General features: G+C 35.1%; 1 protein-coding gene across 1 annotated transcript; it reads left to right on the forward strand.

The window, feature by feature from the left end:
* The first annotated feature begins 14,391 nt into the window (after positions 1 to 14,391).
* LOC141651644 (70 kDa peptidyl-prolyl isomerase-like) lies at positions 14,392 to 15,123 on the forward strand. The gene has a single exon (XM_074459345.1). The coding sequence runs from the start codon at positions 14,392 to 14,394 to the stop codon at positions 15,121 to 15,123; it is 732 nt and encodes a 243-aa protein (XP_074315446.1).
* The last annotated feature ends 4,179 nt before the right edge of the window (positions 15,124 to 19,302 follow it).

The following is a 19,302-nucleotide window of genomic DNA, read 5'->3' on the forward strand; positions in this document are numbered from 1 at the left end:
GACAATAAGCCCCTCATAGTTAAGCCTAGGACCCCTGATATGGAACTTGTTAAACATGAAGTAAAATCTGTACCTGTGTGGGTCAAGTTACATAAACTCCCTCTGAAATTCTGGGGTAAAGGTCTTACTCGTATCTCTGGACTTATTGGGAAGTTTATCAAGTGTGATTTGGCTACAGAGGATAAAACCAGGATTGGGTATGCTAGGGTTATGATTGAGTTAATGATTGGTGACCCTCTACCTGACAAAGTTAAGTTTTTAGATGAACATGGTGATCTTGTTATTATTGAAGTTGAGTTTGAATGGAAGCATGTGGTGTGTGTTGGTTGTAAAGGTATTGGGCATACTACTGCTAAGTGTAGGAGAACTAAGAAAACACAGGCAGTGGTGCCTAATACTAAGAAACCTGCTGCAAAAGTTTGGAAACCTAAGACCAAGTCTACTGAGAATGTTCAGAAAGATAAACCTATTAAGACTCCTGTCCATTCTCCCTCTGCAGTGGTTGTAGCAGCAGCTACTCCTGTTGAAACACAACTTCAAACCCCTGTGGTTTGGCATTCCTCTGGGACCTATTCTATGGGGCCTGCTCCTGCTTCTGCTCCTGCCAAGGCTACTGCAATAGGGAGACTCAGTAGACAAGATATCAGTGAAGGAGGGTATACTGTTCACAGATTTGGGCAACATACCTTTTTGGAAACCCTGAATACTCCTACACCCAAGGTAGGCATTGGGATAAGTGGTAGTGTTCCTCACTTTGTGGTGAGGAATGCATAATCTAGGGTTTTGGAATGTTAGGGGCCTAAATAGTCCTACCAAACAAAAGCATGTTAAGTGGTTCATGCATATGAATAAGGTAGGTTTGTTTGGGCTCCTTGAGACAAAGGTTAAGGCCTTGTCTCTAAATATTATAAATGGCTTAATAGTTGATGGTTGGAGTATTGCTACTAATAATAGTTGGCACAAAAGGAGGTAGAGTTTGGATACTCTGGAATCCAGCTATTTTTATTCTTGATTTCTATGAATTCTCTGCTCAATGCATCAACATGAAAGTTACTGAAGTTGCTTCTTCCACTTAATTTTATGTTTCTATGGTTTATGCTTTTAATGATCTTGTGGATAGAAGAAGTTTATGGAATCAGCTTATCAATTTTGCATCTATTATTAATGGGCCTTGGATGGTAGCTGGAGATTTTAATTGTGTGTTATCTCACTCTGAGAGACTTGGTGGTTCTAGCACTGATGCAGAGATTGATTAGTTCCAGAGTTGTTTGGATGCTTGTGGTCTAGTTGATAGCCCTGCTCAAGGGGCCTATTATACCTGGAACAACAAACAGGATGCAAGCACTAGAGTTTTCAGTAGACTTGACATAGTACTTATCAACAGTGAGTGGAGTCAGAAGATGCCTTCCCTGTATGCCCATTTTCTTCCTGAAGGAACTTTTGATCACACACCTTGCATTATTAAGAGCTCTGATCAGTCTGATAATTTCAAGAGACCTTTTAAATATTACAATATGTGGGGTAAGGAAAAGAGCTTTATTCCAAAGTTAACTGTCTGGTGGACTTTGCATTGTCAGGGTACTAAGATGTTTCAAGTGGTTAGGAAATTAAAAAGTTTGAAGGTTCATCTAAGACAGTTTAACAAAGATCATTTTGCTGATATTGAAAATGCTGGTGCTTTAGCTTTAAGGAATCTTGAGGCCATTCAGACCAATCTCATTGATGATCCTAGTAATCAGCAGATGTTGAATATGGAAACCCATGCTGCTGAGGAGTACAAGAAATTACAAGCTGACTGTACTTCTTTTCTCAGTCATAAAGCCAAATTAGCATGGAGTAAAGATGGAGATTTTAACTCAAAGTATTTTCATGGAGTCATAAGGAGTCGTGTTCTCAGGAATCAGGTCCTTTGTGTGAAAGATTCTAAGGGTCAGGAGCATTCTGCACCCCAGGCTGTTAAAGATGCATTCTTAAAGTATTACAAGGAGCTCTTGGGGACTGATGTACACACTGACAAAGTTAATTTTCAGATTATTAAGAGGGGAAAGGTGTGTGATGCTGGTCTTCAGGATATTCTTGTTCTTCCTGTGACTGATCAGGAGATTAAAACAGCCATTTTTTCAATCCCTGATCATAAAGCACCTGGACCTGATGGTTATTCAAGTGCCTTCTTTAAGGATTCTTGGACTGTTATTGGTGATGAAATATGTGCAGCAGTTCAAGATGTTTTTAATTCTGGTAAACTTCTCAAGCAGTTGAATGCTACTACTGTTACTCTGATACCTAAATGCAAGATGCCTACTTATGTTCATCAATTCAGACCCATTGCCTGCTGCAATGTTCTCTACAAGTGTATCTCCAAAATTTTGTGCAACAGACTAGCTCTTGTTTTACCTGATTTGATTAGCAAGAACAGGGAGGTTTATTAAAGGGAGAAGTATACTAGAAAATATAATGGTGTGTCAAGATCTGGTGAGATTGTACAATAGACAGTCTTGTTCTGCTCGATGTATGTTTAAAATGGATTTGATGAAAGCCTACGACTTAGTTAGTTGGGATTTTTTAGCTGAACTCCTTGATGCTTTTAATTTCCCAGTTTCTATCAGAAGGCTTATCATGGAATGTGTGAGTAGTGCTACATATACTCTCAGTCTTAATAGGGATAACTTTGGTTTCTTTCCTGGCAAGAGAGGACTGAGGCAAGGTGACCCTATGTCCCCACTACTCTTCACTCTGTGTATGGAATATTTTACAAGAATCATTGACTGTGCAACTGAGAAGTTGCCATTTCATTTTCATCCCCTTTGCAAACCTATGAGGCTTACTCATCTGATGTTTGCAGATGATTTACTTTTATTCTGTAAAGGGGATGCACGGTCTATTATGGTCTTGCTGAGCGCTTATGAATCCTTTTCCAGAGCTTCAGGGCTTAAGATGAACCCACAGAAGTCTGTGCTTATTTCAATGGTGTGCCATCCGGTCTAAAAAAAGGAGATCTTGTCTGCATTTTCAGTATTAAAGAAGGCTCCTCGCCTTTTAAATATCTTGGTGTCCCTATAACAACAGGTAGGCTAAAAAAGAGTGATTGTGGGGTTCTCATTGATAAAATAGTTGAGAGGATTAGGTGTCTTGGAGCTAAGAAACTTTCATTTACAGGGAGGCTTGTCCTTGTTAAATCAGTGCTCTCTACCATGTCTAACTACTGGGCTTCTTTATTTGTCTTGCCTAAGGGAGTCATAAATAGAGTTGATGCCATTTGCAGGAATTTCTTATGGGAAGGGAGTACTGAGCATAATAAAGCTCCTTTACTTGCCTGGCATAAGGTTTGTGTCCCTCAGAAGGAAGGGGGTCTTGGTCTTAGAGTAAGTTCAATATGGAATGTTGCTACCATTGGCAAACTGGTCTGGTGGCTTTCAGTGAAGCCTGATAAGCTATGGGTCCAGTGGGTGCATCACGTGTATTTAAAGGGGCAGCCCTGGCAATCCTATAATCCATCCTCTGATACCAGTTGGCATTGGAGGAAAGTTTGTCATGTTCGAGATACTATCAAGGAAGGGTTTTCTAATGGAATTTGGAGTATAGGTGTAGGTGACTATTCTGTGAAGTCGTGCTATTCTTGGTTGAGAGATAAAAGACCAGTTGTTGACTGGCATAGATCTGTTTGGAATGCTGTGTCTCCTCCTAAGCATTGCTTCATTGCCTGGCTTATTGCAAGTCAGGCTTTAATGTTGAAGGAGAAGTTATTTAAGTTGCAGATTTCTACTGATGACAGTTGCTGCATCTGTGGCCTTGCTACGGAGAGTCATGCCCATTTGTTTCAAGAGTGCAGATTCAGTCATAAGATCTATAGTTATCTAGCTGTGAAGTTGGGTGCTCGGCTAGATGCTACTAATCAGTTGCAGTGTATCATGAAGAAGAGATGGAGAAGGTTGAGGAAACAGGTGACCACTGCTATTCTTTTGGCAGCTTGGTGCCTAATCTGGAATCAGCGTAATGAGGCTAGGCTGTTTTTTAAGGTTTCACGACCTGAATTAATAGCTGAGCATATTTGGCGTGTTATCCATACTAGAATTAGAGTTTTGAGTCCTCAGTTTATCACTGTTAATGATAAACTTTGGTTGTCTAGAGTGCACTTGATGTAATATTAGCACTAAATTTGTGATCATTGAGTAGTTTGTAATGCGGATATTTGATCATTAATGAGAATTCTTACATTTTAGCAAAAAAAAAAAAAAAAAAAAAAAAAACTTGTTAAAATCACAATAATTACATAAATTCATATTTATGTAAAAGTTAATTACCCTAACCATCTTAGGACTCAAAACTTAGTCTTCACTAATATTTTGACAACAACTCAACTTGATTCCTTAATATTGTTCATTATGGACCAAAAATATACAAAAATGCTATAAACTTCAAATTAAATTATAAAAATTTCAAATAATTTCAAAATTTGAAATTTAAACTCATGAACATTCTGGAAAAAATACCATGACACTCATAATGTTCAAAACTTAGGTTAAAAATTTCGAAAAATTATCGAGAAAAACAATGTTGCAGTTTATCGGTTTTAACAAATATCACCATAAAAATATGAGAAAAATATTTTCATCAACTTTTCACTTTTAGATCTGAAATATATGATAAAATTCAACATGTGACGTTTTTCCCTTAGTCATGAAGTATGTTTTAGGATTATTACTAATTATAGTCACTATTTATGTGATTTTTCATCAAAAATTCATAAATCATGCAAGAAGACTTCATTATAGCCAAATATTTTACACACATATTTTAAAATTGCATGTGACAACATACTAAATTTCCATGACCAGATTTGAAATATAACTCATATTAACCTATTTACCCATTTAAATACTATTTTAACTTATAAAATTCATATTTTGAGCAAAACAACTTATTTTAACATGAAAATTTACAGGCCATCGGTATGTATTACATATGAAAACATATCAAAAAACCACTGAAAAATTCGAAGTTTAGCTATTTTTCGTCCAAAAATGACATTTTCCTCATAAAAATCACATTTTAATGTCAGTAAATTAACAAAATGAACAATAAAATCCATAAATAAACCAAAATGTACTAAAAACATTTTAGGACCAGAAACTTTAACATTAAAAGTTATTTATAGGTTTATCTTCATAAATCCAAATTAATTAGTTTTGTATGTTAATCTTATAACTCGGAAAAACCATAAACCGATTTGCATGCAAACAACCTAAGGCTCTGATACCGCTTGTTTGAATTCAGTAAACTCATAAGTATACATATTCATATATGAATTAATTTATTTACTCATAAAATAAATACAAGATCTTATGCATGCAAACTTAATAAAAAGAGATGGAAAAATCGATTTCTCACCATCTTATTTTCGGCCATTTGGGCACCAACAAGATCTCCTTCTTGTTAGTTCTTGAGCTTTCCAACAATGGATGAACAAGGTTCAAATTAGAACCTCTCCCAAAAGCATATACCCAAGGAATACTCTTATTAACCAATATTATTATGAACTAGTAATAATATTAGTCTTACTTAAAAATGACACAAAAATTGATTTATTTGCCCTTGAAAATTTCGGACAAGGGAAGTAATATTGTGAGGTTTCTTTCTCTAAGTTTTCACAAATTGTAGAGAATGTTATTGTTTTGTTACACTAGAAAACATTAGGTAAGGTAGTGAATAAAAATTAGAGGAATCCATTTGGTTCCTCATAGTGGAAAAACCGGTTGGGGGATAGGCAATTAGGGAGCCAATGCATGCAAAAATGCTCTTCTCAAAAGCTAGGTATGTAAAGCTATATTAGGTTGTAATCATTGTGTTTTCTCTTATTAAAATAATCAACACAATTTATCCACTAATACTCCCTCCAATTTTTCGGCACATTTGACATAAAATGGAAGGTCCATTTTATTTTGTCATTTGTCAATTGTGACATATGTGACATGTTACTTGACATGTGAAATTGTAATGTATTTTTAACATATTAAAAATCAACATACTCATAAATATGTCATATACAAAATCGACTAGTAATTCGTAATTACTTGTACCAAAACGGTTTATCAAATTATAAATTACAACGTCTTGTATTTATAATAAATTATTCATTCAAATTCAATTGTTTCGTAAACAATAATTTTATCTAAGTAATAAAACAATTCGATTACTTAGACCGTATCTAATTTAATCGAAGTACAATAAGACACGTTAACTTTACTCACAAAATCATCCGTCAATTTTAAGCAATTTAATTAACTCCTATCGGCATACGATTAATTAAATAATCAATTAAGAGTATTTCCCTATAGGTATGACCTAAGGGGATCAACTGATCACCACCGTCGCACGGCAGTAATGTCAAACTCTAGTCAGCCAATCATTACCGATATGTGTGGACCAGTTGACTGTAAAATATTACATCCCACATGTATTCTTAAAATGATATTTAAACATGTGATTATTATGATCGAAACTTGTGATCGCATTATTGTCGGAGGACACTTATTCCAACATCATCTTAAGAGGAAAGAAAGATTGGCCAGACACACCTCGAGTAATCGTCGACTAGAACAAATATATATTTTGATCCACCTCGGCTTCTAACTTTCATAGGTCCACATAAATCCATGTATACCAACTCAAGTGGTCGTTTAGTGCTAACTACTCTTTTAGGTTTAAATGAGGATCTAACATGTTTGCAGCGGGCACATGAGTCAAACATTCTCTCTTGCTCGAATTTAATTGAGGGCAAGCCTTCAACTAAATCCATAGACTTAAGTTTATTTAAAATAGTTGGACTTATGTGTGCAAACCTCTTGTGCCACAAGTTAGAATCATCTGAGGTTGCTTTCATACACGAGAAGGAATTTGTATTGACAACATTTAAGTCAATCATATACACATTCCTCATACGGTGACCCTCAAGTAAAACATTACTAGTACCTTCAATTATGATACGACAAACATTGGCATGAAAAACAACTCTGTTACCTTTGTCACGTAATTGAGAAATACTAAGTAAGTTATGTTTAAGACCACTTACTAGATATACGTTATCGATTGAATGGGAGGTTGAAATTCCAATTTTTCCTACTCCAATAATCCTACCCTTCTTGTTATTTCCAAAAGTAACTTTGCCACCGAAGAAGGGCTCTAGTGAAAGAAAAAAGATTTTTGTCTCCTATCATGTGTCTCGAGCATCCACTGTCGAGATACCATAGATTATTTTCTTTCACTACTTCCTGCAAATGAATCAAATACAGCTTTTAGGTACCCAAGCTAAGTTGGGTCTTTTATTGTTAGTGACTCTGTAAATTTGATCCTTTCTAACCCATACTTGTCTTATTATTCTTTTGGCTTTAACATTGGGTTGTCTTGGTCTTTGTCTAACAATCGGAGCATAAGGTACTCTAGGTTTTGTTCTAACAAAAGTAGCTCTGGGTCTAGTACCTTCATGAGACGCTCTAGGTTTAGTGTTATGACTTTAGGCTTGAAAGTATGCTTTTCATTCTCATTTATTTTGTTTAATTTTGGAGGAACCACTACTACAGATACAGGCTATAACAACGGTTAAAAACCGTTGTTATATAAAAAAGCAGACGTTGTTAAAGCGTCCGTTGTAAAAGGTTTTAAAAACGGTTGGTTTTATTAAGGAACCCGTTGTTAAAACTATTAACAACGGTTTTAAGTATAAAAACCCGTTGTGGAAAGTGTGACTCAATTTTGAGAGGAAAGTTATAACAACGGGTTGTAATATACAAAACCGTTGTTATAACTAAAGACAACGGGTTGTTTATAAATAACCGTTGTTGTTTGTTTTTAAAAAATAAAAAAAATTAAATTAAATATTACTAGATGCATGCATAATTACGGCCCGTTATAATTCCGATGCATGCATTATTACTGCCATCCCTGTGCATATGAATGGACAATATGGAATGAGAAGGGTTATAATAAGATTTGAAGCAGCAGAGAGAGATATGATGATGATTATGGCACAACTTCCTAACATATATATTAATTAAAAAACAACTCAAACCACACATTGCTTAGTATAAATACATGCATTATCTCAACTAACATTCCATTATCTCACTATACATCTCCAAACCCTAACTGCTAAAACAAACTCCAAATAAACCCTAATTAATCTTTCAAACAAACTCCAAACTCTATCAACAAAATGAATGATATCATCCTTAAGACTCTTACTATGATCAAGAACAACAACAGTTTCATCCGCCGATTGCTCTACATTGAGGAATGTTTCAGAAGCTACCTTGTGGATGCTTGATCCGTACTGAAGGACGCCAAAAAAGATGGCTTGACAGAGCAGCAGCAGTTGCAGCTATATGACGATATAACAACTGCTGAACGGAACCTCCAATTAGCCAAGGAGGAGAGGACAGATATCATAGAAGAGAATAAGACTCTCTATGAAAATATAAGAATTGCATTTTATTAATGTAATTTTTTTTAAAATTTATGTATATATATATATATATATATATATATATATATATTAATTATGTTTATCATGCTTTCCTCTCTATCATCTTGCTTCTTCTTTGTTTTAGTTTATTTAATTTGTTTTACTAGCTATTTAAGTGAATAATACTTAAAGAAATAACATAATGATTGATAAAAACACATACATGCAAATGATATAATTAGAAAAAGAAAATAATGACGATGAAACCAACAGTGACGGCGAGATTTACCTGATAATTAGAGAAAGTAAGAGACGATGAAATCAACAGTGACGACGAGAAGATAAAGCGACGATGAGAAAGAGAGAAAGAGACGATGAGAAAGTGTGTGTTTTGTGTTTGTGTTTGTGTTTGTCTGTGTTTGTGTTTGTCTGTGTTTGTGTTTGTGTATTAAGGTTTGTGTTTTGTGGCTGTAGCTGATTTGTGTTTGTGTGGTTTATAGTATGGAAAGTATTGACAACGGTTATTAAACAAAAATCGTTGTTAAAACGTTTTAACAACGGTTGTAAAACAATAACCTTTGTCAAATAAGTTTTAACAACAGGTTTCAAAAGTAACCGTTGTGATTACTTTTCACTAACTTTGCATCAATTTTGCGCCAAATTATTAACAACGGTTGTGCATGTGTGACCCGTTGTTAAAACTTATAACAACGGTTATATAACCATACCCGTTGTAATTAATTTTAGTAAAATTCGCGCCATACATTCTACAACGTCTATTGTGATTTTCGTGAATAATCGTTGTTAAAGGGGCGTTGTAGTTGCCTGGATTTGTAGTAGTGAACAGATGAGTAATCAAAAGCCATATCATAAGTCCATCTAAACTCATTATTACGTTCTTCATTGTTGTTAAATTCATCTATAGTTGAGACATCATCTTCCACTATGAAATCACAAGTCTTAACAGATTCAACATTCTTTTGCTTATCCAAAGCAAGTTTGACACAATTGACTTGAATATGTCCAGTAGAGCCACAGTAATTGCAACTCAAATATTCTGGAAGATTAACATATTTTCTTTTTCTGAAATCGTGCTCAGAAGGATTAGATTTGCATTTATCATGGTCTCTACGACTATAGCATTCATGCCCAAGTCTCATCTTCATGTTATTATCAGATTGTTCAGTAAGGAAGTTTAAAACCTTTGTGCTTCCTTCCTACTTATCATGAACTTTTCGTGCATGTAAGAGTAATTCTTTCAAGGACTCAATTTCTTTTTCACATTTCTAATGATCTACACTTGAATCCTTGGAAGAGTTACCTTTTTCAAAATCTTCACGAAATTTATCAAAATGTTCATTCAAGACACGTTTCTCATTATCATGTTGTTTCTTAAGTTTAGACATACTATCACTAGCTTCTTTCAATTGCTTAGAGAGAAATGTAATTTCTCTCTTATGTTCGGAAACCACACTATCTTTGCCATTAAGTTCATCTTGTAAAATCTCATTGACTTTCTTCAACTCAGAAGTTATAGCATCACTAGCTTTAACTTTGGCTTGAAAATGCTTAATGTTGAGTTTGAGCTCTGAAGTTATGGCATCACTAGCCTTAACTTTTGATTCAAGAGCGTTTTTCTCAGCATTTGTCATGTCTAAAGTTATAGCTGGGGTAGCCATAACTTTAGATTTGAGTTTTTTGGCTTTGGCTTTTAGAAGTTGGTTTTCCTCAGCAATGTCTAGAATTTGTTCCTTAAGGTCTCTTAACTCTAACTTTTGTTCATGACAAAAATCAAGGGTTTCTTCAAGAGTATTAAGTAAGGCATTCTTAGGAAGTTTCTTAATTTGCTTTTTAAGTTCAAGAAAACTTACCTCTTCATAATCTGAATCTGAATCTGAATTTCCAACAAGACACATCTCAGCATTTGAAGCATTACTTTCATTGTCGCTGTCGGAGAATAGGTCAAGACTGACGCTGCTTAGGCAAAGATTTGCCGTTTCTTCTTCATCTTCGGATTCGCCATCTTCAGCGTCCAAGTCTCCCCAACAATATTCCATCAAAACTTGCTTAAATTCCTTCTTTGTCTTGTTACGTTAATCTTTGTCTTTTATTTTTTTCCATGTGGGGCAATCTTTGATCATATGATCATTATCACCACACTTGAAGCATCCACGGTTAGAGAAGGACCCTTTTGACTCAAAAGTTTTCTTGGGAGTTTGCTTTGATTTGTTGTTTGTTTTATTTTGATTTTGAATATAAAAATTTTTCCTAAGACGTTTTACAAGCAACACAGTTTCATCTTCAATATCTGAAGAATCATTAATTTTGCTAGACTCAGCTTGTAAGGCCATATTTTTACTTGTACCAGCTTCCTCCTCATCCTGATTCAGAGTAATCTCGTGAGCCATTAAGGTTCCGAGTAGCTCCTGATAGGATAACGAAGTTAGGTCCTTACATTCCTCTATAACAGGCACTTTATTTTTCCATCTGCGAGACATACTTCTAAGAATTTTCCTAGCAATTTCCTCGGAGTCAAATGTTCTTCCTAAATTCTTTAGCTCATTAATGATACTAGAAAAGCGAGAAGACATGATGTCAACTGACTCGTTTTGCTCCATGGCAAACAACTCGTATTTTCGCATTAGTAATGCCATACATTGCTTTTTGACAACAGCGGTTCCCTCATAGGCTAATTCTAGACCATCCCATATTTCCTTGGCAGATGAAATGGTTGAGAAACGATCGAATTCAGTTGCAATCATACCGTTTTGCAATAAGCTTATTGCTTTTGAATTCTTCTCAGCCTTTTTATAATCCGCCTCAATATAATCCTCTTCATTGTTTTCGACGGTAGTGCCATTAGTGGTTGCAAGTAACATCTTATTCGGACCATTCTTGATAATCAACCAGCACTCCCAATCGTTACCTTTAATGAAATGGGTCATCATATTCTTCCATAAACCATAGTTCTTCCCATTGAATATAGGACACTTAAGGTGTTTGGAATCCATTTAAAAATAAATGCAGCAGAAAAACGATAAATAGACTCAAAAAAAGATCAGAGTCTAGCTGTTAGACTATCAAAAGCACGAGGCTCTGATATCAATTGAGGAGTCTATTGATCGAATACGAAAGGGGGGGGGGGAAGACGGTGAATTGAGTATTAATAACGATGCCCACTTTTTCGAAATATATGATGTAAAATTAATTATTTGATTTTATTGATTAAAATCAACTAATAAATTTACTAATAAGCGCAAAATCGAAATAACAAAAATAAAGAAAGAGAGAAAAAGAGACACACGTGATTTTTGAAGTGGTTCAGTTTCACAAGTCGAAACCTACGTCCACTATTCTCGATTAATAATTTTTAGTACCTTTCTACAGATTACAAAAATTATCATTCCACTCGTATAATCAACTATATGATTATAACTCAGATTGAGTATCGCTAAATACTCTAGATTGCTCTTACGTTAATAAGAAAAGTACAACGATAAATACTAATCTCACGTTATGCGAGTGAGTATAATATCTTTGTGTACTTAGTATCCTATAACGATTTCTCTTTAAGTGATTGACAAATATGATGCGCAACTTTTGTCTAAGCAATTTGTAAAATAAGAATTAAAGCTCAAAGAATTTTTGCTTAAATATTTTTCTCTTGAAAGTTGTAGATGTGTGTCACCAGTAATTGTTGAATGAAGAGAGGTATTTCTAGTTGTTAGAAATTAGGGTGTAGAATATTCTCGAAGGTGTGAAACCCTAAATAACTTGACGAACAAGTAGGAGGCTAGGGTTTAGAGGTTTCGGCCTCTAGGGTTTCGGCCGGTCCAATATTGGCCTCCATAGCCCACACCAAATCGAGATAGAATTTTAGTTGAAACCCTAGGTTGAATGACGACATAAATATCGTGTTACAAACCAATAGTACATCCAACTTAAATTCTAATTAAATAATTCCAATTATATAAATAGTCTCTTATTCTTATAAAACACTAAAAATATATTTTCCAAAAATTAACGCATCATTTTTGTCAAGCAGTGAAGTTATGGCTATGAGGTCATAACTTCACTAAACTTTAAATCAAACAAAGTAAAACCATTACCTGATGATGACCTATACTATCTAATCTTCAGTAGATCTTCAGTAAACGAATCGTCTCTTCACAAGTCTCTCATCTTGAGTCCCGTGGTTGTTATTTGATATTGATCTTGAACATTACGATCAAATGTCTTTGAAGTTATACCTCCTTGGTCCAAACTTTCAAGCTTGCGTCATTGTAATTGTTCCTTTCTAAATTAAGACTCGAGCAAACAATTACACGCATATGTTTATAATATTAAGTCCACATACAAATCATTACTGTCGTGGATGACTTTAGCATGAAATTTGACACCAAACACCAATATAATGATGATATCTGTAGCCATTATCCAAACTTAGCTTATACTCCCTCCCAGTCACTATAATGTTCCCACTTTCCCGAAACGGATTATTCAACTAATGTTCCCATTTCCTTTTTTGGTAACTTTTACTCTTATTTTATTCATTCCTCTCTCCTATCACCAAACCCCACACAACTCTTTTACTCCTATTTTATTACTTTCCTTTATATTTTGGCTCCACAATTCTTTATTTAACTAATAATAATTAATCCCTCTCTCCTATCACCAACCCCACACAACTCTTTTACTCTTTTACTCCTATTTTAATACTTTTCCTTAAGTATTGTGCCTATATCAAATGGGAACAATATAGTGTCTGGGAGGGAGTATATAGAGTACAACTAATCCAGGACTAAATCCTTATAACTCTTTTTCTAATTGACGCGAAGAGAGAGAAAGCAAAAAAAACTCCAAATCCACAACCCTAAAAATCCGTTTTTGACACAGCCGCAACGCCCGTCCGCCCACCGTCCTTCTTGAGGCTCAGCCTATCGCCGGAGATGGGGCCGTCTTTCAAAGCCCAATCTCCGGCAATCGTTCACTCTTCTCTAACTAACTAGATTACCCGGATTTTCATGCACCCATTATTTTTTTATGCCTTCCATTGGTCCCTTCGTGGTTCAATCGGTCTTCATGCTTGATTGTGGTCGTTGGCCGGTGCGGCTCACCATTCTCTTTTTCGTCCATCCTCTTCTCAGCTTGGGCTGTGGTTGTTTTTGGTTGCATCCAGGTCGAGTTTCTGCCAGTAATTGTTATTTCTCAGTTTTTTATTAACAAACGCACCTTTCACACATCATTATGGCATTGTTTTAATTGAGGATAGAGTTAGATTTTTGGGTGCATTTATTGACTCAATTCAATGAAGTTTCTTGGAATCAGAAATGACTTCATCGTTGAGTCGTCAATGGCTTCAATTTAAGCCTTTTTATAATTACCCAGGTTTTTTCTTTCCCCGGTGATAAAGGTTCTCTTGCTCATCTATCATGTTTTTTTAGGCGATGTTCTGTGAGCTTACCCTATAAGAAAATCGGAGTAATTTACCGCGTTCTTCATTGTTTTTTGAATCCTTTTTATCTTGAATTTGAGTATTTGTCCGAGTACTCTTTTTTTCGACGGAGGTGGCTGTCTGGTTTTGATGGTGAAGTTGGTCTTTTTTTCGACGTTGTTCTTGTCCGAGGTTGGTGTTGAAGAGTTTCGGGTGATGTTGCTGGTTGATTGGGTGTTGGTAGTCTGGTTATTTTTTAGAACAGTGGTTTTTGGGTGGACTCAAGATGGGTTTATACGGTGGTGAGGGTTCGGGTCAGGTGTGGTGGTATTTGTGGTATTCTGAGAACATTTGTCCGGTGCTCTTGCTGTTTAAGTTTTTTCTTTTTTTTTTTGATTTCTCAAAATAATATACTCTTAGAAGAGTATTTGAATTAGTTATTACCTCTTAAAGGTGTTCTATCTTAGCTTTTTGAGTTGGGGTTGCTTTGTGAAAAGTTATGGCTACTATTTCTATAGATAAAATTTTCCTAAAGCATTTTGTTGTTGCTCATGGAAATGGTGAGTTCAAGGAGGATGACTGGTCATTGTTTAGTTCTTTCTTACCGATGGAAGAAACTCATTTGACTAAGGTTAACTTCCTTAAGGAGAGTGGCAATAACTTCTTTAAGCAAAATCTGTTTGACTCTGCTGGCGGCTGCTATGAAATGGAATGTCGACTCTTATGTTTGGTTTTGGAATCTAGGGAAGACTATGACGTTGAATATGTCTTGCAATTAGCAATTTCTTTAAATTTGAATTTAGCGTCTTGCGCTAATAAGCTCCATGAGTATGAGGTGGCTATAAACTTCTGCTCTTTGGTTTTGTCGTCCAACCCTAAAAATGCTAAGGCTCTATTTCGTAGAGCTGTAGCTTGCATGAAGACTAATATGCTGATGGAAGCGCAAACTGATCTTGAAACTGTGTTAATGCTTGAGCCTAAGAATAAAGATATCCTTATAAAACTGAATGTTGTCAAGAATCTACGGGCTATTAATCATAACGGGAAGAGAAGTATTGAGGACCAGTTGTTATGTGAGGTGGCTAGGGAATGTAAAAGACCTATCCCTAATGATAATACCGGGGACATCACAGTTAACGAAAAGGGGGGTCTTCTTGTGGCTCTTGCGTTACTCCACTTTCTGACTCCACTGTCATGGATACCTGCATTTTGGATGATGACCTTCTTATAAATCTCGAAGAAAATTCTTCTCCTAATTTTGATTTGGAACACAATCACAAATATTCTCAAATGGGTGATAATGAGCATATTCCTAAAAACTCGGTTCTTGAGTTCTCAAGAAAGGGTGGAGGAAATTCAAGGCTAAGGATCTCCGCACAAGCTTATCAAAAAATGCTTGAAGGTAGTTGTAACACCCCTGATTTTCGGCTAAATTAAAACTAACTTTTACATATAAAATGCGCCGAAATACAGAGATATTATAATTAATATTCAAAGTCTCTATTACAAAATCTCTTTTATACAAATGAAAACAAAATGAACTAAAACTTTTACAAAATCTTTAAATAAAATCTTCACTTGAAATAAAATCCTTTTTCAACAGCAGCGGAAGTGACCTGAAAAGAAAATCAGAAGACAGAAAGGAACTACCCCCATGACGAGTAGCCCAGAAGGGAGAAAACACGTCAGCCGGAAAGCTGAGTAACAGATAATACCTCAATATAAGCAGAATAGTTTTTGGTCATGGCGTGGAAACATACACACGTAAAAATAAAAATAAACACAGAATATAATAAAAACACTCCCCGTTAACTCATCTCATGCTCAGACCTACTCCATAATATAATACACTCTCTCGTCCCAATAATTAACCAAGTTTCATCTCATTACTCCGTCTCATAATATAATACACCAAAGTAACCAATTATCGTATTCTCATCGTCGAACCTAAGTCAAAGACAAGGGGTGAGTGAACTGGCGGATAAGACCGCGAAACAATATTTCCATCTCAATATCGATTTCAAACTCAAATAACTCAATAACCATGGTCACTCTGGACCGTAAACATAATTCGGCTCAAAGGTCCCATAACTCATAACTCAATACCAGTAACCGGATTTCTATCTCAATTTCAATATCAAATATTGTCAAAGGTTCATAGAACCGTGCTCAACACTTAGAGTAAATACTCCAAGCTACTCACCCACGAGTCTCGGAAAAACGAAACGACAAATTAAAATACAACATTAGGACAAACCACAACTCAATTACTTAACAAGGTCAGACGCGAATAAATAATAGTATCGCCATCTCATCCAAAGATCATAATGAAAACAATATCCCTGTTCGTTTCAAACCTACACACAAATTTATCTCTTCGTTCCCAGTAATACTACTTGCTTAAACTCCTAGCCACACATCATTGATTCACTAGACCATTAAACATGTCAACAACACCACACTAACCTTGAAGAAAACTTTACCTACCTAATTAGTCCCATGTTTATCTTAAACAATCTCCAGTTATTTAACAACTAAACCCGTCTCTCCACAATAAAATTAACTTACTGATAAAAATATTAACTATTATAATAAGTATTAACCATTAGTAATTTAAGGCATATAAAAATCTTAGCACATAAAAACCGTAAGTAATTAATAACAATTTGCAACAAGTAGTTCATATAACCTCGAACAATAGTAATAATATTAGGATCGGTAGAATCGTGTTACCTTAAATTTGCCCCAAGTCGCTCAAAACAATAACCCATAAAATCCATAATAGAGAAAGACACAGATAGAGGCCAGGTTGGCTATAAACGCTCGGTCGATAATCATAACAGATGTTGATCCAATGAAGGAGTTGATCATTGCCAATAATAATGATGATGCATGCGGTACTATAGTGATTGATGGTAATAGGGAGGCATTAAACCTCACGAAGAGAGGAACACAAATAGTCGGAGGTTGTATTAGAATAGGGTTTTGTTATTGGTAGAAAATAAATAAAATCATGTGGGCTACGGATTATATATACGAATATGGGATGCTAGTGGGCTTTGGAGTTAAATATCTAATTAGGTACGGAAAAGACCAATTAAACATAAAATCTACTTTAAAAGATGCAAAGTCAAAATTCTCTTTTTTTTTTTTTCAATTTAAAATTAACGAAGAGAAATAATAATTTATAATTAACAAAATATTCGGAGTATTACAACTTTTCTCTCTTAAAAGAAATTTAGTCACCGAAGTTCGGATTTATAAAATAAAAATAAAGTTAGAAATTTAAGTGGTATTACATTAAAAAATGCCAAGGTCACAAAGGAGGGAGTAAGGTGAGCTTTTACAATAAAAGAGACTTGTCTACTATGACAATTCAGCATATTAGTAGCATTCTTAATTTACGTACTATGTATTGGCTCAAATGTACTAAAAGAGTTAGTGATGAAACTTGGATAAAATCAATTCAAATATGATTGATTTATCCTTGTTTTATGAATTGTTGTGTTTGTAATTGTTTGTTATGAGCTTAATGAGAATTTCTAACCTTTCACCAAAAAAAAGACAATTCGGATCCTTAATACCAAGGTCACAAAGGAGGGAGGAATTACAAGAGATCATTATAAGAGAAAGAAGAGGAGGAGACGTTCTAAAAAGCGGAAACCGAAGATGGTGGTGGGAAATGAAGACACGGTTTCTTGTTCAGGAGCCATCAATGGGATTCATGGTATTAATTCGAGGGAGTCCTCTATTGGTGGTGTAAACTCGAGTTCATTCTCTATTTGTGACATCTTATCTCCTTCGGGTACTCATATCCCCCAAGGAGACCCTACAGTTGTCACCCCTAATTTCTACTTACCCGTTTCTTTGACGAATGACACGGCCAACACCTCTATTTGCTTCCAAGCCCATAAAGATCCAAGTGAACATCAGTCGTTCTTCATGTTTTCAGTTGGACCTAAGAAGTGCAAGTTTCCTTCGTCTGGTAAACTGTCACGTGCCTCGCCTACACGTAGGCTTTGCAGGTACCCCTCAGGTAGATTTTGCCCTTCTAATCTCCAAGTGAATGAGACTAAGAGAATTATTAATTTCAAAAAGAATCATAGCCAGGGACATGAATCTCCAAGACACAATGTATCTACTTGCTCTACAAGAAGGTCTTTCTCCCGTAAATCTCTACGTTCTCGAGGCGTAAGTATGTCTTGTTGCAGGTACTCTCCTGAAGCCCAATTGACAAAGAAGAGAAAAGAAGATTTCGCTCATTTGGCAAACTCAGATCGTCCCCTCAAGAAGCCTTTTCTTTTTACTAACCTCATTCTTAGTTTAATTTCTGTTTCAGATTATGTAATAATAAAGTCAGGCTCCGAGAGTCGGCTACGCACTATGTAGGAAACCTTTCTTTATCACTGCCAAAAAAAAAAAAAAAAAACTTTGGGTCAAAATTGGCTTTCACGGAGTAATATCTTAATTGTTTATGTATGGAATTTGAGTAGAATTAAATTGTTTATGTTTTGAACTGAATAATTTTCGGGCAAATTCTAAACTTTTTGTCATCAGACCTTGAAAATGTCAATTTTATGTTACTTATTTTATTTGGTTAATTCATTGGTGTCAGAGACCAGAAACTTTTGTTTGCATAACACATGTACCTATTATTTTCTTCAATGATTGATGTCTTTAGTTAGTTCATGAATTTAATGGTTAGTTTGAGTCTAACCAGTGAGATGGGTAATTTGACAATTTATACATTGAATAAGTCACATTTTCAAATTTTATACCTAAGATAACTTTCTTTAAAATTATATAACTAAAATAATATTTTCTTTCAAACTTGATACTAAATCTGAAAAAAAGCCTTGAATTGACAATCTTACCCTTACTAATTATAAACATTATCATCCTTTGTCTCACCTATTAACACACACATCCACGATTATCATCACTAAAACCATCAAATTAGTAAGGGCAAAATCGTTAATTTAGGGATTTTTTTAAGATATGGTATCAAGTTTAGAAGAAAATGTTATTTTAGGTATAAGATTTTAAAAAAAATTATCTTAGGTATAAAATTTGAAAAAGTGAGTTATTCAAGGTATAAGTTATCAAATTACCCTTTTTATTATGATGCAGGGAGCACAAACAGATCAAAACTTATGGCTTATCACATGATAGTGTAAAATTCAAATGCTAGCAGGCAGCAGCACTTTTCCACTTATATAATTAGCCATATTTTATGTCATCTGGGTACGTCGAAAATCCTCATTATGTATGTTTGGGCTAAAATTCACACAATAAGGAAAGCCCACTTAGTAAGTAATGGATCATAAAGGAAGGAGCGGAAGAAGGGGAGTCCACGATTGGGAGCAAGGGCGCTGAAAGGGGAAACGGGCCAGCAGGCGCGTGTAGAAGG

Source organism: Silene latifolia, chromosome 4 (genome assembly GCF_048544455.1).
Source record: "Silene latifolia isolate original U9 population chromosome 4, ASM4854445v1, whole genome shotgun sequence".
Taxonomy (NCBI): domain Eukaryota; kingdom Viridiplantae; phylum Streptophyta; class Magnoliopsida; order Caryophyllales; family Caryophyllaceae; genus Silene; species Silene latifolia.